At 53.8% G+C, this 25,153-nt stretch overlaps 9 protein-coding genes across 9 annotated transcripts; 2 read left to right on the top strand and 7 right to left on the bottom strand.

Annotated features, from left to right (window-relative positions):
• Positions 1 to 204: 204 nt before the first annotated feature.
• CPAR01_02839 (pirin) lies at positions 205 to 1,122 on the top strand (the record flags this gene model as incomplete). The annotated part of the gene is made up of 1 exon (XM_060487126.1): positions 205 to 1,122. The coding sequence occupies one exon, from the start codon at positions 205 to 207 to the stop codon at positions 1,120 to 1,122; it is 918 nt and encodes a 305-aa protein (XP_060354454.1).
• Positions 1,123 to 1,996: 874 nt separating this feature from the next.
• Positions 1,997 to 4,144, bottom strand: CPAR01_02838 (ELMO/CED-12 family protein; the record flags this gene model as incomplete). Its single annotated transcript, XM_060487125.1, has 1 exon — positions 1,997 to 4,144. The coding sequence occupies one exon, from the start codon at positions 4,142 to 4,144 to the stop codon at positions 1,997 to 1,999; it is 2,148 nt and encodes a 715-aa protein (XP_060354453.1).
• Positions 4,145 to 5,941: 1,797 nt separating this feature from the next.
• On the top strand, positions 5,942 to 6,658 carry CPAR01_02837 (uncharacterized protein; the record flags this gene model as incomplete). Its single annotated transcript, XM_060487124.1, has 2 exons — positions 5,942 to 6,242; positions 6,330 to 6,658. The coding sequence occupies 2 exons, from the start codon at positions 5,942 to 5,944 to the stop codon at positions 6,656 to 6,658; spliced, it is 630 nt and encodes a 209-aa protein (XP_060354452.1).
• Positions 6,659 to 7,503: 845 nt separating this feature from the next.
• On the bottom strand, positions 7,504 to 9,821 carry CPAR01_02836 (oxysterol-binding protein; the record flags this gene model as incomplete). Its single annotated transcript, XM_060487123.1, has 8 exons — positions 7,504 to 7,945; positions 7,997 to 8,310; positions 8,360 to 8,609; positions 8,662 to 8,940; positions 8,996 to 9,106; positions 9,174 to 9,279; positions 9,367 to 9,716; positions 9,772 to 9,821. Coding segments are annotated over 8 exons (1,902 nt in total), but the record flags the coding sequence as incomplete, so codon positions are not given.
• A 2,687-nt stretch (positions 9,822 to 12,508) lies between these two features.
• Positions 12,509 to 15,899, bottom strand: CPAR01_02835 (uncharacterized protein; the record flags this gene model as incomplete). Its single annotated transcript, XM_060487122.1, has 2 exons — positions 12,509 to 12,576; positions 12,635 to 15,899. The coding sequence occupies 2 exons, from the start codon at positions 15,897 to 15,899 to the stop codon at positions 12,509 to 12,511; spliced, it is 3,333 nt and encodes a 1,110-aa protein (XP_060354450.1).
• An 85-nt stretch (positions 15,900 to 15,984) lies between these two features.
• Positions 15,985 to 16,928, bottom strand: CPAR01_02834 (uncharacterized protein; the record flags this gene model as incomplete). The annotated part of the gene is made up of 2 exons (XM_060487121.1): positions 15,985 to 16,231; positions 16,543 to 16,928. Coding segments are annotated over 2 exons (633 nt in total), but the record flags the coding sequence as incomplete, so codon positions are not given.
• A 918-nt stretch (positions 16,929 to 17,846) lies between these two features.
• On the bottom strand, positions 17,847 to 18,110 carry CPAR01_02833 (uncharacterized protein; the record flags this gene model as incomplete). The annotated part of the gene is made up of 1 exon (XM_060487120.1): positions 17,847 to 18,110. One exon carries the CDS (start codon positions 18,108 to 18,110, stop codon positions 17,847 to 17,849), a length of 264 nt encoding a protein of 87 aa, XP_060354448.1.
• Positions 18,111 to 19,687: 1,577 nt separating this feature from the next.
• Positions 19,688 to 21,872, bottom strand: CPAR01_02832 (uncharacterized protein; the record flags this gene model as incomplete). Its single annotated transcript, XM_060487119.1, has 4 exons — positions 19,688 to 20,766; positions 20,826 to 21,369; positions 21,695 to 21,713; positions 21,763 to 21,872. Coding segments are annotated over 4 exons (1,752 nt in total), but the record flags the coding sequence as incomplete, so codon positions are not given.
• Positions 21,873 to 22,888: 1,016 nt separating this feature from the next.
• CPAR01_02831 (uncharacterized protein) lies at positions 22,889 to 24,172 on the bottom strand (the record flags this gene model as incomplete). Its single annotated transcript, XM_060487118.1, has 2 exons — positions 22,889 to 23,640; positions 23,839 to 24,172. The coding sequence occupies 2 exons, from the start codon at positions 24,170 to 24,172 to the stop codon at positions 22,889 to 22,891; spliced, it is 1,086 nt and encodes a 361-aa protein (XP_060354446.1).
• Between the last annotated feature and the right edge of the window lie 981 nt (positions 24,173 to 25,153).

Genomic DNA, 25,153 nt, shown 5'->3' with positions numbered 1-25,153 from the left:
TTTGGCCATGATCGTGAGAAGCTCGCATACAAGTATCATTCGCCTTTCAGACAAGAATCAAGCTGAACGATTCCATGAATGATTCATTCCATTGACTGACACTACAGCCGTGTGTTTGGAAAACCTTCCCCTTTTCTGATAGAACTTCAACACCTACAACACCGAAGCCCGGACGAAAATCCAACAACAGTCAACTCTTACATCATGTCAACCCTCCGAACAGTCCACACAATCTTCACCGCCCCCGAGCAATCCGAAGGCGCAGGCGCCCGCGTCCGCCGTTCCATCGGAAGCAACCACCTCCGCGCCTTTTCGCCCTTCCTCATGCTCGACCACCTGGACGGCGCCACCGGCGAAGGCTTCCCGGACCACCCCCACCGGGGCCAGGAGACCGTCTCCTACATCCTCAAGGGATCCGTCGAGCACGAGGACTTTGCGGGCCACAAGGGGATCTTGCACGCCGGCGACCTGCAGTTCATGACGGCCGGCAGGGGGATCATGCACTCCGAGCAGCCGATCCCGTCCGAGGACGGGAGTAGTGGAGCGGGATTGCAGTTGTGGGTGGATTTGCCGCGGCACTTGAAGATGTGCGAGCCGCGGTACCGTGATCTCAAGGCTGCGGAGATCCCGCTCGCGAAACTACACGACGGGAGGGTTACTGTGAAAGTCATCTCGGGCGTATCTGGAGGTGTCGATAGCGTGAGGGACCTGACATATACGCCGATATGGTACCTAGACATTCAAATCCAACCGGGCGGCGAGATAGCCCAGCAAGTCCCTAAGGGCTGGAACGCGATGGCGTACGTCGTCGAAGGATCTGCGCAGATCAGCTCCTCCACCGAGGACGACCGGATGGAGGCACAGCAGTTCCAAGCTGTCGTGTTTGGGTTGGAGGGCGACGCGGTGCAGATGCGAGTTCCGGACACGGCGACTGTTGGCGCGCGGATGCTTCTGATTGCGGGTGAACCCCTGGACCAGCCTGTCGTGCAGCATGGTCCGTTTGTGGTGACCAGCAGCCAAGAGGCCCGGCAAGCGCTCGAGGACTTTTATTTCCACAAGAATGGGTTCGAGAGGGCGGCGGGATGGGAAAGCCGGTCCTCGAAAAGGCTGGCGAGGTCGTAGATGGATAGGAGTACGGGTCACAAGCTTTGAGATAATACAGAACTGGTTTGAACCTACCTGTTGAGCTCGCTCCCTGATCACTCCTTGCCTTGCGGAGTTATAAAGTAGTGGCACAAGGAACTCACGTTGTAGAGAAAGTCGGCACCAGAGAAGATGGGGTAATTGGGACTTCCATCTCAACCTATAGTCGCGCGGAACCGTGGGCAAGAGAACCACCACTAGCACGACCATCTGACAATATCGTACCGACTTACAACATTGCTGAAAAGGAACAGTACGCAATCTCAAGCCAGGAGAAGCGTGTAAGTCCAACGAATCGTGAAAACCCAGCAGCCGAAGACGTCACGCGCACTCAAACACTTGGTATTCCCTTCACCTGTCCCAACGAGAATATGTTCATAAGTTGTAGTATTGGCGTCTGGAATATACTCGAGCAAGTCTTCAAGACCTAGCTCTCGAGAGGCATGAGCATACATGAAGAGAGAGAACAAAAAAAGAAGCCCTGCCAGCACAGCTAAACAAACCCACGAAAGACCTGTACACCATATATGGTAGCATTCTCGCCATTGTAAGAAAAATCGTCGCCTGCCAAATCCAAGCCTTTCCTTCCCATGATTACCTAACGACGCAACTGGACCGCTCGCTATGCTTCATTGTAGGCGGCCAAGCCAGAGAGAACAACTGATCAAGAGTTTTTTTTCCCTGTCTTGGCTCCATTTCGTTACATCTCTGGCCGGTATAGAGCAAGAGGAAAACGCGGGTATATGTAAGCCACCAAAGAAAAAACCAGCAACACAAAGGGAAAAAACAGCGATTTCGGACCGCTCTCCATTCCATGACCTGAGCCCTCACCGTCCCGGTCATACGAAATTTCTCACACGTCGTAGAAGTAGTCTTCGTCGAGGCCGTCCCTGCTAGGTATCACTCCGGCGCCTGGTGGTGGCCCGGTATACGCAGCCTCGATTCTCACATTGAGAAGCCTAATCTTGAGCCCAAAGTCGCTCACGAGGTTCACAAGCTTGTTCGTCTCGGCTGTGATGGGGGCTTGGTTGAGCAGCATCAACAGACCGTCAAGCCACTCCGACGCCAGGCTGTGCGAGACCGGGTTGAGAGTCAGGATAGCCTGCTCCTTGGCATCGCCGCCGTTGGCAGCTTCCGCGGGATTGGCGTAGCTGAAGATGGTGATCTTGGTTGTCGATTTGACTGTCACGTTGTTCTTGAGCGTCGAACTACTAGTCGCGCTGCGGCTTTCCTCATTGGAGGCTGACACATTGGACACGACTGAGCTGATGGTGCTGAGATCGACCTTTTCCGTCAAAATGTCAAGGCCCGGATCCTGTGCTGTTTGTGCCTCGAAGTCGGCGTAGTGTAGGTACCGGCGATTGTGTGACAGCTTAGCGAACCGCCAAGGGCGCGGCGTATACAAACGACGCTTGAGGTTCTCGTCTCTAGGGTTGGTGTCTCGCCGTGGTAGCGGCTTGGAGAACCAAGATCCCTGGAGCAGACATCGGATCCGCTGCTCCTTTACAAACTGAAGTGCCTCTTGCCTCAACTCCTCTCGGACTTGATATAAATGCTGACCCCACTGATCCTCAAACGACAGTTCCAAAAGCTCCATCTGAAGCTCTCGTAGTCTGGTGCAGTCGTACTCAAGCAGCTCCTCCTCGACCTCCAACACGTCCTTGGTCCGGCTTGCCTGGCCGACAACTTGCTCGATGAGAATTCGGACCAGCTCTGCCACCTTTTCAAAATCCAGGTGCTCCGCAGCGGTGGACTTCCATACGCGGAAGAAAGCTTGCAGGCCGGCCGTGTGGAGCCGCGACCACTGGAGGAGGAGCGGACGGAATAGCTTTTCGTTGTTTTTAATACCGTCCAAGCCTTGGTAACCCTTAATGTCCTCAACGTCCGACTTCTCCACCTCGAAATGATCGTATAGGATCATCGTTACTGCGAGACTTGCCCTAGCGACCGGGCACCTTTCGTTCCTTGCTTTTGTGGATTGTTCCAGAAGCATCTTCTGGAAGCTGTCCTCGTTCTTGCGCACGTAGTCTGTCAGGTCCATCATGCCCAAGAAACCAGGGACCTCAAACTCCTGTGTAGGACTCTCGGTTTCGAAGCCCAGTCTCCTCCATTTCTCAGGGTTGTGACGCCGGCTTCCCTTCTTCCCAAGCTCATTGACCTCGTCCAACCGGTGAATGCCATTGACTTGCTTCTCTGGGTTGCTGGCAAGGTGAAGTCCCTTCAGTCCCCGCCTGTGCTCGGGCCGCTCAAGGTCAACCCTCACCTCCCGCCACTTTCTCAGGAGAACCTTAGTCAAGGACTGGAACTCAAGCAGAGGATGCGCAAGATCCTGTAGTGACGAGCTCTGCATCAGGTTGTACACTGCCTTGATAAGACCGAGATCCTGCAAGCGCTTGATGAATTTTGACCACTCTTCCATCGCAGGGTTGTTCGCCTTCGTGATGTTGGTGTCACTGGATACAGCGTCGCGGATCATGGCATTGATGAGCATGAGGGCATTGGCGCACAGCGCGTGGTCGGCGGACTGGAGCTGGGCGATAACGAGCTCAAAGAACTGCGGGTAGACTGCGACGGCGGGCTTCAGGGCTCTGAAACCAAAAGATCCCGGCGTGCGAGGGGTCGTCGGGCGAGAAGACTGTGTGTGGCCGACGAGGGCGACCAGGATCGACATAGCACCGCGCAAAATGTTGACAAGAGGGTTCGTAACGATCAATTCGACAATACGCTCCACGAGATCCCCTGACGACGATCCCTCAAATATCTCCCAGCCCATGTCTACTTCCAGTAGGCGCGTCAAACTCTGCAACGAGTACGCCAACGTGTTTCCTCCCGCACTCATAATCAGGCGTCGTAGAATGACCAGGCCTCCCGAGGATATGAAAACGTCGGCAAAGGCAGGGTCGTTTATAGAAGACTGCAGCTTGAAGACGGCCATTTTCCTGGCGGCGTCCTCGTCGCTCGCGAGGCGCGACAGAAGCGCGGGAATATCGGCCTGATCCATGGTAGCGGCGTCGAGAAGGTATGTACAGGTTCGGAGCGGGAAGGAAGAGCGTCGGTGCTGTGACCGATTGTCGAACAGAAGGTCGTCAGCAGTTGGAGTACAGAGTCGCGTCCGTCGTAGTCATGGCCCACGGCTGTGAGAGAGAGAAAGCGCTCGGGTCGGGTTATATAAGGCAAAGGGTATCGGACGGAAGATCTCGAGGATTGGCGGAAGAGGGTCCGTGTCAAGCAAGATGGAACACGGGCAGAAGCTTCTCTGTAGATCCCTCGCAAATGTGGACGGAGGGAATGGCGTCGATCGTGGGTATAAAAAAAGAATTTTAGGATGCTCCGTCGACAAGGGGGAAATAGTGTACACTGAAGAGTCAAGGAAGGATTGTGAGGGTGGTGTAATTATTCGTACACTAAAAAAGGGGAGAGAAGGAGACGGGACGGGAGAGAAGAGTGTGCGTCGAGGGCTGTCGAAGCAACAGACCAGTTGTGTTGACTTTGGTCCGCGTTAGATGCGCACGGGCGGGAAGTTTGCGCATGTCCTGCAGGAGGTGGGAAAGCACAGATGCAGCGACAACGGGGAGGATCCCAGCAAGCCTCCAACTGATTTGGGGCCGTTTTGGGGTTCACTTTCACCACAGTCAGCCGGTGTTGCACCAATGGTGCTGCACGGCTTGGTCTTCTTTGCTCCACCTCTCTTCTCGGGGATGTTTTAGTGGATTTTGGGGTTTTTTTTTGCTTGGCTTCAAGTCCGAGAGTGACTGGAACGGCGGGACTGCGGCGACTGGTCGGGAAGTGAGATAGCGCGTCCAACGACTGGTTTCACCATGTCTTCCCACCGGAGACCGTGAATATTTTCATCATCTCTCGGAAGGAACCTTATTGAGATTGTTCAGCTACGCGCGGGTTTGTTGATTTTCCATCTAAGTGTGGTCTCGTGACCTGAGGTTAGACTGTACACCTCGGAATTTTGACTTCTGTCGACAAGTCATCATCATCGGATGAGTGAACCTTTAGTTACGGTGGGCAGAACATCATTTAGTCTAGCAGACGCACAAACGAATCTGAAAGCCGGTCCATAGCATTAGACCAAAATGATGATCCCTCTGTTGGCGTCTTTCAACTAGTAGTCCGATATCATTGGGTTGAGGAGAACCCAGTGTTTCAGATGAGGAGCTCAAGAAGCAACTTGTCGAAGCCAGCATTGCAATGAGGTTGAGCAAGGCGTTTTGATTGGTATCAAGCCTCTATGGCCTGTTTAGATGAGGGGAACATTGAATTGTGCCAGAACCGAGGATCATTGTCTGGACCTGGAATGAGAAAAAGCCGTTGTAAGGCTGACCTGGGAATGTTTGGATTCTATCGTAAAACAACGAGAAACCACACAATTCGCCCAAAACGTTCTAGACCATCGGCTGGCAACGCCGGTACGTACTCTGTTTATTCCAGTCCCTGAACACAATCAGCGGGGTTCCATAAGCAAGAACTGCCTAGAACCCACCACTGCTCGAGCCACACGTTTCCAGCCACAGGCCGAGCTCCAGCCTCAACATTACTAATCGTCGTGGCGCGCGAGGCTGCTAGAAATTCCAACCTCTGGTCCGTCGCATTTGTCGCGCCGCAAGCAAGCCCGTTTCCGCAGCTCCATCAAAAAACGCGGCCGCCAAACGAGACAACAGAATTTCTCCCTCCCAACGAGCAATCAAGCATCTAGAACCATCGTCCATCACTTCACCACGCGGGAGTTACATATCAGATACAAGCACACTCGAAACCCACGTCGCGACGACAGTCTTAAACCGCAACCATGGCCAACTTCCTCGCCTCCATCTTCGGCACGGAGCTCGACAAGGTCAACTGCTCCTTCTACTTCAAGATCGGCGCCTGCCGCCACGGCGACCGCTGCTCGAGAAAACACGTCAAGCCCAGCTACTCGCAGACCATCCTCATGCCCAACCTCTACCAGAACCCGGCCTACGACCCAAAGAACCGCATGAACCCGTCCCAGCTGCAGAACCACTTTGACGCCTTTTACGAGGATATCTGGTGCGAGCTCTGCAAGTACGGCGAGCTCGAGGAGCTCGTGGTGTGCGACAATAACAATGACCGTGCGTCGTCGTCCTCTTCTTCCTTCCCTCTCACCCATTCTCTTGTGGTCTTGAGAAGATGATCGTATACTAACCAAAGACACACAGACCTCATAGGAAACGTCTACGCCCGCTTCAAATACGAAGACTCTGCCCAAAAGGCCTGCGACGACCTCAACTCGCGGTGGTACGCCGCCCGCCCCATATACTGCGAGCTCTCCCCCGTCACCGACTTCCGCGAGGCCTGCTGCCGCCTCAACTCGGGCGAGGGCTGCGTCCGCGGCGGCTTCTGCAACTTCATCCACCGCAAGAACCCCTCCGAGGACCTCGACCGCGACCTCACCCTCAGCACCAAGAAGTGGCTCAAGGACCGCGGCCGCGACGAGAGGAGCCCGTCTCGCTCGCCTACCCCCGAACCCACGCGCCGTCGGTACTAAAGAGCAAGAAAGGGTGGTAATTCGGTTCAGGGGAACACAACGATTGAAAGCTGTTTGTTTGAAGCGTATCGTTGTCGTATGAGGCGGAACAGAGCGCGACGTTTCCAGACGACAAAGGATGCGGACGATGATCAAACTCTGGCATTGAAGCTCGGCTGAGCAAAACAAAGCAGGCTGTTTGGAGATTGCCGGAAGCCGGGCCGCCGGGCATTGGCATGTCGTAACATGTCTCGACAGGTCTAATCAGCAGAAGGAGGAAGAGGAAGACGAAGAGTGCAAGGCGAAACCCCCAGAAATTGAGAATTTGATACCCATCCCCCGTACCTGTCTCAAAGGGGTGGATTGGAAGACCAAATAAAAAAGAGGGTGAGAGCGGCGTTTATGGCGTTTCCGGGATGGGTTGGGGTACTATGGGAGAAACTCTTGAAAGGGCAGAGCACCATGTAACAAAACATGTGAGATTAAGTAGTGCCTCCAAATCGAAGAGTAACTACGACCCCTGCATCATCATCAACCCTTGCCTCGAATATTGGGAGTGAATCATGTCCAAAAAACTTCTCCGCAGTTGAGTGCCGTTATTACTGAGCAGTAAGCAATGCTATACATATCTACAGAGGTATCCCTTTTCTACCAAACCCCTTCCCCGGGTGTTCGCCAATGCAAAAGCTTTATAGTTTGTTACCCCCCGACCAGCCTCCCTTTCCTCCATCCCCTCTAGCCAGAGATCCGCCTCCCATGGTGAATTAATGTGATGTTTGGCAAAAAAGGGGTTCGCCAGATGGGGTGGGAGGGGAAAACAAAAACCAGAGGGACGGACGTGCGTCCTAGAATAGCTTGGCTCTGATCTACTCCAAAGCATCATGGAAGCTGTCGTTACTCTCATCGGCTCTCTTCAGCGGCGGTACGCTCTTCTTCATGTCTGTGAAGTCCATCAATGGTCCCTCTTTTGCTTGCGTTCCGGTGCTGTTGAGCATCCCTTCGATGTCCTTGGATCCACTCCGCGCCTCCTGAGCTGCCGGAGGAATACCGCTTGGTGGCTGAACAGCAGGCGCAGTTGCTATTGGGGCTGCTGGAGTGGTAGCTGGCGCGTCGCCGAAATCGATCAAGTCATTGCCTCCAACATGTTGCTGAGCGACCGGAGCGGGGGCCGGGGCCGGGGCTGGGGCCTCTGCTGTCGCAGAGGGCTTATGGGGAGGAATGGCGTTTGTCGTAGAAGGCTTCTGGCCCGGAAGAATAGGGTATATGGCCAAAATTTGCTCAGTCTGCTTCTCTGGGTTCGTGTGGTCACTATTTTGTGTCAGTATTTCTTGATCCGATGTGAGAGTTAGATGTACTCACATATGAGCATTGATGATCCACTCCAGCTCTTCCTCGCCCTCTTCAGGACCACCCGGGCCGCCCTGAACAGCTCTGAAAAGCCTAGGCTTCCATTCAACGCCTTCGCGAGCTCTTGTCTCGCGTTCCTCGCGTTGTCTGTCCTCAACCTTGGTCTTCTCGTCCGTCGCAAGCTCATGGTTGCGATCCTTTACGGCCTGAGCTGTCGGTGCCCAGAGCTTCTGAGATTCGCGCTCATCCTGCTCTTCGATGGGCCGCACCAGGGGACTGCTGGGCTTCGACCGTCTAGCGTTGAAGAACATCTCCTTATGACCGGTCTGAGGCTGTCAGCAACGTGTCAAAACTGCAGCATCATCCTGAGCCTACCTTGACATCCTTGACAAACATCTCATCGTTCCAAAAGCCCGAGAGCTCGTAAAGGACCTCGCCTGTGCTCTCATGCTTGATTGAGCCACCAATCGCATTATAGGTACCGCTGACCCAGCCCTTCACCTTGAACTCAATGTCGGCGACCAAATCGAGCTCTGGGCACCGGACAAAGCTGTGGTCGCCAAGCTCATACTTCATCTTTCCAAAGAGAATGCCTCGAGCGTACATGTTTGGCTGTGTCAAGATACTGGTCTCAAGGTCAGCGTATTATGTCACGAGCGGATTCCTAGCCAACATACTATCGTTCGCCCTTTGTCTTGTCCTTGCCCCTATTCAGGAACGACAAGACCGCTGTGCCCTCCATCAAGCTCGCCGCCGAGTTTCCGAGAAACTTGCTCCTGGGCTTGAGTGTGCCATCAACACGGATGTTGTGCTCGGGGACCATGTAGAAGTAGCTAGACTTGGGAGGGTGATGCGATGTTTGCTCGGAGATATAGTATGCCCTGGTGTTATCGAGCAGATCCCAGTAGCAGGAGAAAACCTCGCCGAGGATCGGGTTCAGGGGTTTCTTCACTCCTCTGGGTACAGGTTAGCAACGTATACGGCTTATACGGGTGGCTCGGAAGAACCGACGGTGGTTTAATATGCCATCCACTGAGGTAGAACTTGACAACGGAGACGAATCGTAGTACAGGGTCGTCGATCTCGGGTATAGGGAGGAGCATTTCGGGGTGGCACATGAAGCTACGACAAACGCACATAGTCAGCGAAGGAGGTCTCATAACCCGCATCTTTTCCGGAGACTACTGACTTTGTAATCCTCTCGAGCATACTACGGGGCTCAAGAATGAAGGTCGGCAAAACAACGCGACTCAAATCAGCTCCCGGACGAAGCTGGGAGATGATGTGGCCGAGCACTGGACTCCATGTTAGCCGAGTGCGCGTGAAGCACCCCGCGAGCAGGCAAATGCGGGCGCAACGTTTCTTGCAGAGGCTTCACTCACCGTTGCCCTGGTCGGCCTCGACCACAGTCGTGTCGTCATCTTCAGCAGCGCCTCTGGCCTCGTCGATGCTCGAGCGATTGCTAGCTGGTGGGTTGGAAAGCCAAGAGGTCAGCATGGTTGGAGGCAACTTTTTTTCTTCGATTTGCGCACGACAGAGGTCTGGAGAGTGGGAGTGGAGGCTTTTCGGCTCCCGGAAGACGCCAGAGCCAAGGTACGCGACTAGGGAAACAAGCAGGGTATAGCGAAACGGGCAACGGGCCGTAAGGGTATGTAAAGGGAAAAGGGTGTTAGAAGGCGCGCGAGTTTGCCGCTGTATGAAGTCCACAACAGGCGCGACGAGGAGGGGACGACTGGTATTATCCAGACAACGGACCAGGCAGTGACGCTAGGGCTGGTAAGACTCACTGAGGCTGGAGGCTCTGGAGCGTCTTCCTGGCACATGGACCAAACCCATGACTGCGACTGGCTCTTGGTGGGCGGTGGGTGCAGCGATGCCCCTCAGTTGTCTTTCAGACCGCTATCGGTCTTATCGGCGCGGTGCCCGGGATGTGCCTTCTTGCTGGAATGAGGGGCAGTGCTCCCCTAAAAGGCGTCTGCGGGTTGCTTGAAGCTGCAAGTAGGGGTAGAGTCGGCAAGTAAAGGATGGGGCCTCGCAGCCCGGTACGTAGTCGAGCGAGAGCGAGGGGACGGCAGTGAAGAGTGGCAGCAGTTGAACAGTGGACTTTGTGGGAACCTGTCGTACTAAAAGTAGTTGTTGGTCGATAAAGCCGAAGATGGTTTGAGTTTCTCCGGGGCAAGGGGTTTGCTGGCGAAGGAAGCGTCGGGAGGATAAAGGTTGGGGACGTATCAGTCGGATGCAAAAGTGGGAAAGAAAGAAGTCGGGTTTAATGATGTTGAGTTTAGAGAAGCGAAGGGTTGGAGAGAGAAAAAGAGGCCCGCTTGGCGAAGGGCACTGGCGGGAGGAAAGATGACCTATCGATGTCTCACTCGCTTGCTGTTTTCGATTGGGCGTTGCCGCCTCTGACAACCTGAGCTGGAACGTAAACCAGAGCTGTAGAGAATAAAATGGATGAAAAAGGTAACTGGGCGCCCACTGGGAGACCGGGCGAAGCGGAAAGGGTGAGGCGGATGTCAGATGAAGGTCGATGAAGGTAGGTAGCTGTTCCAGGTTGTTGGTTAACCAAGGCACGGCCGGAATTTGAGAAGAGACTGAGGTCAAAGATGAGTTCCCATGTCTGAAGTCGTAAGGAAGGAGCACAAAACCGTGTACAATGTAGTTTGGTGACACAAGATGACGATTGCCTGGCAGATTCCTTAGCAATTGTCAATGGCGAGAGCAGATTGGTGTCAAAACGAGGCAACTTTGGGTAAGGTCGTAGACGGAAGCTACCTCCACGCCTACCTTAGCAGCTCTTAGCTACCTGTGATGGTTAGCACCAATACAGTCGCCAGTGGCCTGGGCTGGGCTCCCATGCAGTCCTTACGTCGCTGATGTACGGAGGGGACCCCACAACAGAGGACGGCGGAGGAGGAGGGGTGATGACGTCGCGCCATTCATTGGAAAACTTTTTTTTTGTCCATTTCTCCAATGCCATCATGTTCCATTAGCTCCGTGCACCTGCCTACCTCGCCGTGCTTTCCCCAACCTAGCTGTCATCATCTCTAAAGTCCAGTGCAATGGCACCCAAGAAGAAGCCTAAAGTAGCCCGACGAACCCGAACCACCTTATGAAGAGTCACTCAAAACACTGGGGTGTTCATCTGCACTTCCGCAATATTTCCCACAAGTGACAACGGGCGGGGAGGAGCGAGCGAGCCATCGAGATGCCAACCCGCGCATCCGCATCTGTTCGCACGGGAGTGTCTGTCACCCCAGCTTCCCCCCCTCCACTCCTTTCTTCCGTCCCATCCCATGTTCAATACCATCAAATGCTGTGCTACCCTGCACCCAATCACATGCCCGCCGGCTTCTCTTCATAAGCCAATCATGCAGTGAGCGACTCCCCCTTCTGTTCAAAATGCTTGAATCCCTCGCCCACTACACGGTGCGCCCTGCTGCAGGGTACTAATTATTGAGACTTATGCGGAAAGGTATCTCATCTTGAGGACCTGGCCCATCTCGCGTCTATTTTATACATGAAAGCTTTCGACCAAATCATATGTATCAACCCAAATGAAATGCTCTACAACGAGCTAGCAATTGTCTATACGTGCATATGTTAGGTACCTAAGGGAAGCATCCCAGTTGAAGATGGAGAGGAGAACGCCGAACAAGATCTCAACAAGACCAGGTCACCTACCTTACCCAGGTGATTGGCGTGCCCAGGCATCTCACCCCCATTATGCAGGTCAATTGTGGCAGTGCTGCTACTTCCAAGCAATATTAACCACTTCGAGTTGCAGACCGAGACCTCATACCCTCAAAGTCCCACGCCCTTCGACCAAGAGGTCCACGACGTTCCAGTCTGGTGGACCACTGAATGGACAGCTCTGTTTCCATACACAGCTTACTGACGAATGGCCCGCACGGGTACCATAGCCCATGTCACTCGCGTTTTTCGGCACCATCGTATGTGTCGGATACCCGTCGTATGTCACTTAATACGCGTATCATTGTCAAGCTGTTGTCCTTTCTACCTAAGGAAAGGCACGCTGCTCGTAAGCGCATGCTTTGATGCCTGCCCTTTGCTCTACAACCACCATGATATCCTGACAGGCAGCCAAACAGTGACCAAACCCTGATGATCCGGTCGTGTTGCTGCTTAAAACCACACAAAAAAAAAAGTAGGCCGCTCTGGAGAGGCTCCCAACGATGCCTAGCCTCGCAAACCATGGCGGCTGTCCCGGGTCTTCCGGCCAGACCTGCCACATCATCCGAGTGCCTAGGCACTTGTCATCTCGGTATAAACCAGTGCCAAATCCACCCGCCATCTTCAGGCTGCGGATTCTGCCCTTTTCCGTCCCCGTGCTTAATCCATCTCTCCTTTCTCGCTATTCGTTGTTCGCAAAGCAATGTGATGAACAGATTGATGGGTATCTTGTTTTTTCCGAATGTCCAGGTCTTGCTTCCAACCACAACAATGCTTTGGATAATTCTTCGCTTTTCTCACAGCTCCTTACTTGTCAATTCGAGTGGGCTTCGTCTATCGGCCTCTCAGTGACCTGGAACCCTTGACGGTGGCCGGTAGACACTGCGTCAGCCGGTCGCGTTCTGTTCGGGAGTTAGCATGAGCCCGAGTCCATTCGGCAATGGGTCTAGGAAAACTTACCCGCTTCGTTTTCGAAGAGGAGCGTGATGTCGTCGTGCTCACCCGGCAAGTCCGGCAGGTCCAGACAAATGAATCCCATGTCGTCTGACGGTCCGTCGCTGCCGTTGGGCATGCGTGGCATGGGGAACTTGGCGTCAACAAACTTGATACCAGCTTTACTGCTCCTCGAAAACGTCTCGTATACATCCGTGCCTTTCAAAACGAAGTTCATACACTGGCCGTGGTGAAAGTCTGGGAAGAACGCGAGGAGTTGCATGATTGTGCCTTGTTGCACCACTTGGACTCGAGTCAATCCCGCCTCCCATTTCTTGTGGATCGGAACCACCATTCTTCGTCGAGAAATTGCAAAGGTAGCGGCGAGGCCGTCGAAGACGACTTGGAATCCAGTCAATGCAGCCTGGAAGGCATGGAGATCTTTCTGCGTCGGGAAGCTGTAAGTGCGAATTGTTTGGGTCGTCTGCAGCATTTGGAGCATTTCGGTCATAGCCTTGGGGATCTCCTTGCCAACAGTTCCGTCTGCTACGTTTGCAGTCATGTCGAACTGTGGCTGGCGCATCACCACGAGGGACTTGGTCTCTTGAACCTCGAGCCTCACTCGCAATTCGCCAGGTTGCAGGTTCACTCGGTCGGTGAGTAAACCCTGCTTGGATTCAACGATGACTCGTAATCTGTCGGCTAGAACTGTCCGAGGATATTCGTCGTCGGCATCTTCGTTGATGACTCGAAGGGATGTCCAGGGGATCTGGCTGACGCCTGGAAGATACTTGCTATCCTGCAACGATGTCGACATGGAGAATCCGATAAGGGGCACATCTGCGTAGATCGTCTCATCCTTTTGCACAGAAGTACCGGAAATGAGGCTGTTAAGCTGGGCCCGCTCCCCCTCATCAGCGAACGAGAGCACCATGCTCACCTTTATGCGCTTGTTCGGATCCGGGTTGACATTGTCGTACTTGAGCATCAAGGCAGCATCACCTCCGTCCGACCTAAGGAAACTGAAGGGGATTGGCATCTGTGGCGTGTAGGTGTGGTTGACACCACTCAGCGTTCTCGTGCGAGGGCCTGTCACCACGACGATTCTGTACCCCCTATGGTAAGCGCGTGGACCTGCAGCAGCATGCTCCTTATGAATCTTCTCAAACAGAGCCACATCGCAATTTGCCACGGCTTCCTTGGGAAACGCCCGGGAATTGGGATTTGAGTCGAAGTACTGGAATGACCGAAGGGTAGAACGGAAAACGCAGTGCTCGTCGGATCGAGCGTACAGTGTCGACTGCACCTGGGCACCGAAATCGTACATATTCCACAGCATTCGGTAGTCCTGCTGTGAGCACTGAACGACGATCATGAAGCCTCTGGGCAGTTTGATCTCGAGTGAGTGGGTTGAATTGCGCCAGCGGACATCGTCCCAGGTCGGGCCCGAGTTCTTATTTCCTTGGATTCGTAAGTTCACTTCACCGTGTTGACTAGCGATAACAAAGACCAAGTTATGCTGTTTGTTAGGTCGGACCATGGTCAGGAGGCAAGGGAAGTAGAATCTCTGAGAATCCATGCCTTGTTCCATCAAGAACACGTCCGTGCTCACTCTGCCGAATGTGAAGTTCTCAGCAGTATCGTTAGGGGGCAGAGTCTCCAGAATTTCGAAAGCAGAGGGGGTGCGAACAACACCCGTCATGGCTGCAGATGAATCGGCCGTGAGCAAGGCAATCATGTCAACGCTCAGTCGGGGATATTCAACCCAGATAGACTTGTCGATGGTCTGAGGCAAGAACGCCTCTTCAGGCGGAAGGAACCCGTTTCTTTTCATTGAGACGGCAAGCTTCTTGAGAGCGCCGACCAACGTTGAGCGAATCTCAGTAATGCCTGCATCGGGCGCAAGGCGCTTGTTCTCCTGCACCTCAGGTATGGCTTCCTCCACCAACCAGTAGCCTTTGGCAAGGTTGGCATATGCCTGCTGGCGATCATTCTCGTTCTGCATCTGGTCTTGAGGACTACCAGGTCGTGCACGAACTGCAACCTCTAAAGCAGTGCGTCCTTTGATGAGCCACCACAGTGCAGCACGTGATAGCTCTAGAGGTGAACAGGCCGAAATGGGTTTGATTGTCTCGGCATGCAGCCTGAATAGTTCATTAAAGTGGCGAGTGCGAGTGACGAATGTGTTCAGAGCGTCATCACCAACTGCAAGGACTGCATCATGCAAGTTGAAGGATGCCTGTCTCGAGGCAACTGTCGCAGATGGGGGCGCCATGTGGTACTGGGAATTGACAGAAGGCTGCCGAGAGAAGTTGGCAGCTGTGTTCTGCTGCTGGCTGAATTCGGTGCTGCTGGAATATATGGATGAGGGGCTTTGCTCGGGAGGCTTTCTGTAGTCATCTGGGGATCTCGGCTGGAGAGGCACCTTGCTAGGTGGCACTGGAGATCTGGTTGGGGACGCGTTTATCTGCGGTACGAGAGGCGTTTGGCCTCCATGCTCCTCCCGCTCAGCTTGACGTGCGGCCTCTGCAAATGCCTTGCCCTCTGCTTGTCGCATCTCCGCCTGCTGGTGCTCGATGAAGGACTTTCGATTCTCGTTCTTCGCGGTGGTCGGGGTGTCTAGGAATGGCGCCGAAACTGCGTTACCTGGTGCCACCTCTCTATAAGCTGGAGGGGGTTCTCTGGGCTCGATGGGCTCGTTGCTGACAGAGGAGAAGCCTGTCTGTGTTCGTCGCAGGCGGCCAGGCATGAAGTCTGAGTCCTCTTTCGGCGCTGAGGGCGCTCTCGGCGGGGAGTCGTGAACAGCAGCCACGGGTGTACGTCGTGGAGACGGAGGAGGTCGCTGCTTCTTGCGCCTCGATACCTCAATGGCTGGGATCTCCGACTCATCACCACCTTCGCCAATGATGTCGGGTTTCTGGTCCACAAAACGAACGGTCAAGCCCTTTCGGTTGCTACGCCGCGGGCTCCGAGGTGGGATGCCCGGGCTTAGGCCAGGGCTGCGGGCGGAGTACTGGTTCGGGGGGTTCAGGCTTTGCTGTGAGTGACTAGCAACAGACAAGGCTTGTGGATAGCGAGTAGCGGAGGAGATATCGAGCTTCGAAAGCTGGGGGATGGCGGTGGAAGGCGAGGCATGGTTGACCTGCAGGGTATCAGAGGGGCCGTTGAGGAAATCATTGATATTATTGCCCGTTTCTTCGGCCGTGGGCTTGCGATCTTTCTCTTTGAGGGCAAAGAGCTTCCCCATTAGACGACCCCGCCTCGAGGTCGCGGAAGGCGGCTCGTTCTCCATTGTTTGAAATCGTTATCGACGCGCGGTAATATCGAAACCATAGGAGTAGGTGGGATCCTGCGCAAAGTAGGCAGCGTCAGCAAAGTCAAGCAAGGTAGGAGGCGTGAGCTGCCTCTCCGGTGGGATGTAGTTGGAGGAGGAAGGAGGTATGGGTATCAGCAGCCAGACCAGAAATTGAAATACCTCGAAGAGTTACAGAGCAGACTACAGTCGAAGCTGCTAAAAATGTCCGCAACCACTCGTGAGCGGAAAGTGCGGTTCTTGTATTTTTGACAGTTGGCAAGTCGATTTGAGAGAAGGACGCGGCACCCGTGATAATTGTGCGAAGTGGCCTACCCAAGGTTTGGCGGTAGGTAGTCGTCTGTCAGCCCGGCGGGTGCGAAGCAAGGTAGTTGCAGCGAGAGCAGTGACAATTCAAGGTTGGAGAAGGTCTGGGTTTGGCACAACGAGCCCAGACGAATCGGGATTGTTTGCCTTGCAGCAGGTAAGTTGGTGGTGCTTGCTGCTGGCGTCACTGCAAATGCGACCGTGACTGTGAAAGAAAGGCGGTCGGTGGCTTCAGCCCAAATGGGGTGAGATTTCGACGTTGGGTTATTCAAGAGAAGCAAGGGGTTTCAGTTTCGGAGAGATCGCAAATAGGTACGCAGTGGTATTGTATTGGAAGGTGCGGAGCGGCAAGGTAAGGTAAGGTAGGCAGGCACGCAGGTAAGGTGCAGAGCAGTGCAGTCGACGCGCGGGTCTGCGGGTGCGGAGCTTGACGACGACACAGGGAAGGTAAGGTAGGTACGGATACTGGACCTGAGTCTTGGCTTCTTCACTAATAATTACCATGCGGATTCCAGGCGAAGGACGGCCACATGCACCACGTCGAGGAAGGAAGTTCCAGCGTCCTCGAGCATGGAAGTTGCAAAAGATGCAATAAAAGGCATGGGGGAGTTGAATGTGGGCAGGCGCCCGTGAAGTGCGGATACGTGAGGTGGTGAGGTGAGATTTCCAAGTTGTCTTGGACCGACTCCTCGCTAATACCTCGAAGTACCTTACCACGGTGCGTACAGCGCGTCTGTCTCCAAGTTCCTTGCCTAGGAACTTTACGCTACTTCCCCCCTCATGCGTGGACCCTTGAAGACTCCAGTCCGCCCTTTAAGTGGCCAGGGGCCGTCATTGACACTACAACAAACTCAACCCCCCTTTCCGATCCCCGCCCAACCAGGCCGGGTCGACGTGGTTGCACGTCACAAGCGAGACAGAACAGGTACCTTCTTCTGTACCAGACAGTGGAGGGGCGTTAATGGAGGTACAGCAGGGCGGGCACACCAGATGGTTCAAGTACGTACTCGGCTGTCAGGTCAGGTTGCCCCAGTATCAGCACCAATCTCGAGTGGACGGCAACCGCATCGTTTGCAAATCCCCAAGAGGGGTCGGATGGTATCTGTTCTTTCTCCACTGATTCTGATTGCGGTACTGATTCTCTTCCGACTATAGGAACTTTGGCTTACGGCTCATTTTACCTGCATGAGGGAGGGAAAGAAAAACAAAGGCAGCAAGGCGATTGTCGAGGTGTCCAGACATGGGTCTTATCAACTTGATGGACGGGCACTTTGATCGGGAAGGCTGCCCTACCCATTCGGCAACGCAAACGAGACATAAGTGAGCAGGTGTCTGTCAACCTCAGTGCACCTCACGCCATCTCCATCGTGGGACATCGTACATGGCCATTATCACGCCGCACGCACAGCATGACACCAGAGGCACGTCGCAGCACGAGCACGTCCTTCCCTCCATGGCGAAGCTTGACTCCCTCGCTGGGCTGTAGGGCGGCCATTCCGGGTTGAGTGTCCGGGGAGGATTGGAATCCCAAGCCCCAAGAGCACGGAACCTCTCTAGGGACCTTGTCCCTACCGTTCCTGGGTACGGGTGGCCTACGCAGTAGGTATACCGCACTAATACTTAGGCGCCGGCCGAAGGCAAATTCCACACTATTTTTGGGGTCCCATTCTCCAGCTCCGAGGCCCAGGGTGCACCAGGTGGGAGGGACCCGTTGTGCCGTTGCAGTTGGGGGCTCCTGCTGGACGACTGAGTCGGGTCTTGGGGCCCTGGGGGAGCATTGGATGGTCTCACTTTCGGGGTCCTCTTTGCTGGGCGAGAATAAAGCTGCTGAGTGGTGAGAATGGGTGAAGGGCGGAGACGAGAGAGCGCAGGCATTGCCGTCATTGGGTCGCGTTTTAAAATAAGAGGGAGGTCTGGGGGGTCTGGGGAGGGGCTCTTCGGCCTTGAGCGGTTCTCAACACGAACTTGTCGTACTCGCCCGTTGACAGTTCTACCTGTTAGCGAACCGAGTGAATTGGCCGCTTACTATCCGTAGATAATTGTTTCCTTTCAAGGTTGAGTGGGCTCGTAAATTCTCCCTCGTGTTCATAGTCTGCATACGACCTGTTTCCATAAAATAATTCACTTCGTATCCGTTTTAATTCCTGACCACCACCTCGCTCCAACCCAACACGGGCTGGTCCGCTGGCATCAATTCTTCAGCTGCTACTGCAGTAAGAGGTACTGGGTAGAAGCAACTTTGTAAGGTCGGTCGCCGGTCGTCTATGGAGTCGTGGTCGCGCCTAGCAAGTCGCACGTGTAGGTCACAGATCAAATGCAATGCGATACGCAGTCTCATGTACCCCTTGATTTCACGGGTTTGCATACACATCGGACAATTCAAGGTTCAGAGTTCAGACGCTACTTACATGATGATGTGCAGCCCTTAAGTTTCAGACATGGGACGAATCTATCAAGCTGTCCGAACCTTAGCCTACTTGAGCAGCAGCGTCCTTGGCGAGCCGCAACTTGGCCATCCCATCTCAAAAGGTACCTTACACTGCGGTAAGCATGTGGGTGACAAAATAAGATGTCTGGGCCGGTCAACAGACAAGGAGCCGCATTCTCAAAGTCATTGTTGTATCATAGTTGCCATACGCTGTCTAAATCGTGTTCAGTGAGAAAGACATGAGAAATGTGAAGCAATCATAGCAGCAGTGGCAATAAGTAGAAACAAGGCCGAGGAAAGTTTTGACCATGTGTCTTGTAGATTTCCTCCGAGAACTTAGGAGGCACTCTCAGAGAGGCCACATGTCGCGTGAGCAACACCCGGACTGTCCAGCCGGAGCTGTTCCCTGCGACCAGCCAAAAAGAAAAGCTTCCCGCAACAAAAACAAGCAAACAGCACATGCAAGATCCCGTCCAAGACAAGAGGTGTGGATAACAAATCTCTTCAACCAGAAAACTTAACTGCCTTGTCCGTTGCATACAGCACGTGGCATTGACGCCGCTTGCCTTTTTCTCTACACAATTCTGTCCGATGCAGCAGAAGTTCTCTTCTCCTCCTTCATGAGACATCTCTCCGAGACAAATCGATGAGGAACGAGCAACTTGGTCGATGAAAGGCATCCCGCTAAAGCATTTCGGAAACCTCGCAAGTCATGCAAGCCGCCTATCGAGCCGCTAATACGACGCAGAGCCGAAACTTCTTCACCTTAGCAAAGATACCTACGAGTCATTTTGCTTCTCTTTTCACGGACACGACGCAGACAATTACCATCAACTCCACAACACACAAAGTATGTCGAAAATCAAATCGCTTTCATCATTTCATTTCCTAGCTGTCGCTCGCACCGCAATTAAACCCAACTCAGGGATGGCCACCCGACCGTGTCTGTGTTACTCCGTACGGCTACAACGTTCAAACTCGCCCCGATCCAACAAACTAGATGCCAAGGCCCGCCACGCCGTTATCAATAGGTTCACGCATGGACCATTTGCCGGAGTCTCTTCTCAATCTTCTGACGTCCATCCAACGTCTCCCACACGTTGTGAGGCGCGTCGTCGACCGTATCCCAATGCTTCAGGTTTCTCGTCAGATGGCTGAAATCTCTCTGCTTATCCTCCCATTCGCTGTCCTTGCGAATGTTGACGCCGGAGCTGATGACCACCAGAGGGGTATTCGGGTACTGGATGGCCTTACTACTAATCACCTCGCGCTTGGTGAGTGAATCAGCTACGAGACTCTCCTGCAACTTTGAGAACAGGTACTTTCCACTCTGTCTGGCCGAACGACCCCAGACGCGGTCTGCGCTAGTGCGTCCACGGAAGATGGCGCCTGGGAGACGTTCGATTCCGAGAGGGGAGAAGACGCCACGAAGCCAGTAGGAGAAGCCTCTACCGGGGTCAGAAACCCGGTGAAGAAGGTCTTCGTGAAGCGGATCGATCAGAAGAAGGCCGTTTACTTCTCTGCCGTGTCGAGAGGAGAAGATTTGAGAGTAAACGGAACCAATTCCAGCGCTGGCAAGGATCCAAGGGCCCTTCTCACCAGCTCGTGCGAGAGCCTCGCTAAGGGCGTCAGTTGCCATGCCTGCTGACAGAGGGCTGGGGGCGGTATCGCTCCATCCGTAGCCCGGACGGTCGGCGAAGCAGTATCTTGAGATGGAGTCGTTCTTCAGAGCGTTTTGCGCAAACTGCCACAGTCCATTCTCGACTGGCAAGTCACCTCCCTCGAAGAAAACAGTAGGTAGCTTGTTGCCCGCGGCATCGGTGCCGTTCCCATCGCAGTAGACGTGAATGCGGTATTGGTCGCCATCGACCCAGTACTGCTCGCCCGGCGGGCCAAACCCGGCATCAAGAGATCGTAGAATCAGAGTGGCAGTGATAAGAATGATGACCAGAGACAGGACGATATAGGCCACCGTTGAGATGAGCACCTCGGTCCATTCCCAGACTGTGCGTCTCGTCTCAACGCGGCCAGTCAGCCTCTCCTCCTCTTCAGCTTTGCCCCATTTCACAGTTCGGTCACAGGCGAGTGCCCACAAGCTCACGACGAATGCCCCTGAGGGTGGCCTTGTCAGCAAAGGACCGGTCACATCAGATGCCAAACTCTCAACTTACAGACAACACTCGCAACTCCCACTCCAGCCTCTTCGTAACGGTTCTTCTGCACCGCAACAATGAGGATCATGTTGACAAGTAGCATGAGAGCCATAAAGATGGCCAGAACCCGGACAGCCTTGGACGGAGCCGCAAAGAACACGAGAGTAAACAGAAGCGTGAACAGTGCCACGCTCGAATAGCTGAAGGCGTAAAATCCGGAACCGCGGGTGTGCATCCCAGGCGGCGTAACGAAGGAGGAGACCAAAGTCAGAGTCCACCACGTGAAAGTGAGGGCCGTGAAGAGAACAGTCACCCATCGCAGCAATCGCACCGTCCACAGATTGTAAGGAGACACCGCCGGGTCGTCGGGCGTCAAATACTGGCGGTTGTCGCTGTCGAGCCGGTTCGGTAGGAGCCGAGTGTGTTCATCGGGTTCCCGTGCCGCGTACTCATTCGAACCTCTCTCTTCCGGAGGACCAGGTCCATCACGAACCTCCTGATCGTCGTCCTTCTTGTTCCTCGAACCCCAAAGCGAAGACATGGCTGGCGTTTTGTGTCGTAGCTATCGTCAAAGGCCTGGACAACGGGGGGGATGTTCGCACCAAGTGGCACAAGTGATATGCGGCAGGGTATCTTTCGTAAATGCAACCTTGACCGAAAAGCACAGAAAACCGATGCAAAAAAGGAAGAATACGAGGGAGAGAAAGAGGGAGAAAGCTGAGAACTGGGGGACACACGTCCAAGTAAATGGCGGTAGACTGAAGCAGCTAAGACGAACGACCGTGGACTAGGCACTAATACCTACTTACATCCCGCTCACAGACGTCTCAATGACGGCAGGGGGGGTTCCAGAGCTTCATCGAATCAATGCTGCAACCACCACTCACCAGAGGGCAGAGGCCAGAGCTTCCTGGTCATGTACGTCATCCTCTGCAATTGGGGGAACGCGACACACAGCGCTGTCACCGAAAGCGGAAAGGTGGGGAAAACAACCACGGCGCTGGCGCCGTGAGGATCGCCGATTTGAAGGCCCCATTTTCCAGCAGTCCAGTCGGGGGAGCTGGCCACTGGTTACTGCTTCAGCATACTGCACGTCCGAAATCTCCACACCCGACTCGGAGCTAAGCTCCGGCCTAGCGTGGGGGATTCACGAAGCGGTGGTAGCCAACGCGGGAGCGAGTTGTCGAGAAGCAAATGCTCGCGCCTCACTTTGGGCAGCATGGAAAGAAACAGGGAATTCAACGTTTGGTGGTGGTGACCCAGCCAGCCGCTCTTTGCTGTCCTGCAAATGCATCTGCATCTGCGGGTGCCAATGACAGTTTTCAGCTCCATGCCTGAGCTAACACGAGCATCAAGTGGTGTCTTGGTGTTCGACTTGACCAACCAACCAACCGCATGCGATCGAGCTGTCACTCACGCAATCTTGACGGGTAGGCCTCCTCCACACCACTGGTGAATCCCATCGTGACTAAATCTCTCAATCGTCCCACCCCAGTGTGCCCTACATGACTTCCGGCAAGTTTGTAGAGTTATGCCGCGATTGGGGACCGATATTGCGATACATTTTGTGACTGCCCCAATTTCCTGCCCCACGACTGCTCCAGATCTCCAAATAGGAACTATTCATCGTCAATACATCTACAGAGTAACGGATACAAGTTCCACATCATAAGACTACTGACAATTCAATGTCAAGTACGCATGTACCTTCAACGTCCTCTGTGACCGTCACCAGCCGTCAACTATTGGGAACATTACGTTGGCATGTGAATTTGGCACTCAAGGAGCATAGTGGGAAATCTTCCGCTTTCATCAGACTATGGTACTCTTAAAGACAGTCGTTTCAGGCCCTCCATCCTGTGGCGCACGAACGGCCAACAAAGTTTGAAAATTCCGCCGTAGCTTCTGTGACAGGCTCATTGCCGTGGCATCTAGAAGCAGGTATAATGCAAACGCGATTCAAGCAAATCATCATCATCTTTCAGTCGTTGTCTCGTTCATCAATCCACATACTCCCGCGTCTGCCGTGTCACAAATAAAGGCATGCCCCTTCCCCAATTTCAGCCTGTTGAATATCACGCCTATGCCCATGGGGCAATAGGGTTGACCTCCCTGCTACCCGCCGAAGACTCAGAAGAAACAGAGCCGGAGATTCTCTCGCAACCGCCATATGCTTGGCGAACCTGCTTTCGATTGGCAAACTTCTTCTTGGCAATCGTCTCGGGATCAGGCCCGCTGGAAGGCTTGATGGCCTCTTCAGGAATTGCTCCAATGGGAGCGTGCAGCTTTGCGCTGGCATCTGGGTCATTCATCGCGATCCCATGTTTGTGGTACTCTTGTTTCTTGAGCTGTTTCCAGTCTTGAGAGGACGGCTCGCCAGTACTGAACCAGTCTTTGAGCTGGCTCACCCAATGATGCTTGCCGTCTTTGGGTTTGGTCTTATCACTTCGTCTCTTCTTTGTAGGGCTTCCACTGACACTAACTGTAGAAGCGCTGTACTCCGATGTCTGAGAATGGTCGGAGAACATGCGTTTCGGAGGGGACATTCTCAAATCCATCTCCGAGATTCTGCGTCTGAGACCCATCTCGTCGTCTGAGAGATCGAGCAATGTTCCTGGATGGTTATCTTCTTCGTCTATCGCTAGCCCGATCCTATGAGGGGCAGTTCGCGTGTCGACTGTTGCTATTCCTGAGCTAGATGCCGGGCGAAGTGGGCTCGGCGGGCGTAGGTGGGTGGATGCAAGATCGACTGACTTGGCGAACTTGTGACCGAGAACAAAAGCGCGCTTCTGAGGAGACGCCTTCTTAGGTGAGCTTTCAAAGATAGCCCGAGCTGATGGATGAGTAGTTTGAGATCCAGTAAGAGAATCTCGGTCAGGATTTTGCGGCGCACTTCTATCGATTCGGGGCAGTCCTTCGGATTCAATGATCTTTTTGGTTCTCAGTGGTGTTGAGATTCCGAGTAGACTTCGCCGTTTCTTTTTCTTCTTCTCTGGAATCGGCCCCTAGCCGTAGACAAATGCCTCTGGACCAGTATCGGAAATGAAAGACTGCGAATCTGTCGATGGTTCGATCTCTTCCTCCCGTATGGGTCTGTACGATGACGCCCAGTAGAACGGGGGCTCGATGAGGCCACTAGGTGTGGATGTTCGTGCTTCTCCAAAACCGGCAGGAGGTAGGTGAATACCCAGCTGTGCAGATGAAAAGATGGAGGGTCCCGACGGTGGTCGTAAGGCCGCGGTTGGGTATGAGAAATTCCGAATGGGAGGCGAAGGTGCTGGTGAGTCGAAGGGTGAAAGCAGGTCTTCTTGGATAGGTTGAGGCGGGTTCTTCTGCTTGTTTCGATGTCGATGGAAGAGCCGCATTGTTCGGTGAGAGAATAGACTAGTCAAACTGCTATTCAAACATTCGAAAAAGACGCCCGAATTCCCCGAGATTTGCAGAAGAGACGCCAGACAGTATTCTTTGGTAGGTGAGGACGGACAGTGTCACACAATTTCCGTATAGGGCAAAGGTGAAGGTAGCTTGGAGGATTTATATGTGTGCGGAGAAGGCGAAAAGGAATGGTAGAGTTTGATAACAAGTATTCGAGGCAAAGGAGTTGGGTGTTTTGGAACTGAGTGTTGAGAAATCTGTATATTCAGTTGAGGCCGTGTCAGAGAGAAGAGAAAGAAGAACTGGCGGGCGAGGAGTAGAAGTAGAGAAGATCAGCAGAGAGAGAAAGAAGGACCTCGTGGCAGTAACGTGTAATTTGACGCCGGCCCAAAAGAAGCGGAATGGAAACAAGAGCATGGGACGGAAAGGTCTCAGAAGCCATGCATGCTCGCAGCTCGCTGGCTCGCTCTTGTGCTCTTGCCCCGCTCGTGTTGATTACCTTCCACGCTCTCCCATGTTTTTCTCAGGAAAGAGCAGGCGGATTGGCTTAGCCTGCACCTTCCATGCTTTCTTTTGGTGGATGCCATGCCTTGTCCCGCATGCCACCCCGGCGTTCAGCACCTCGTGCCCATTAGCTCCTGCCATGTTGAGGGCAGAAAGAGCGAGGCATCACGGACACCATCTACCCGACCCTGTCGATATGCCAGCCCTGCAATACGACTGGACGCCACATGTCACTAATCATACGCTAACGCCAACGTTGGCAAAGACTGTGCGGTAATCCATAAGAAACGACGTTTAGTATTCATTGTTAGGGCACCCTCACGAGATGAGTGACGTCTTCCCCGGCCGCTCCACTACTGCGGCATCGTTGAACTATGAGCAGAGCCCTTGCCTGAAGTTGTTCGAGGGCTGGGTCCATGCAAGGAATGGGACTTCCACCGTCGGACTCCTCGGTCGACCGTCGACCT

The sequence above is a fragment of the Colletotrichum paranaense genome (assembly GCF_030867605.1).
Source record: "Colletotrichum paranaense strain IMI 384185 chromosome Unknown Scaffold_2.1, whole genome shotgun sequence".
In the NCBI taxonomy this organism is placed as follows: Eukaryota; Fungi; Ascomycota; class Sordariomycetes; order Glomerellales; family Glomerellaceae; genus Colletotrichum; species Colletotrichum paranaense.
The sequence above is the reverse complement of the archived record's forward strand: the minus strand, read 5'-3'. Positions and strand labels throughout refer to the sequence as shown.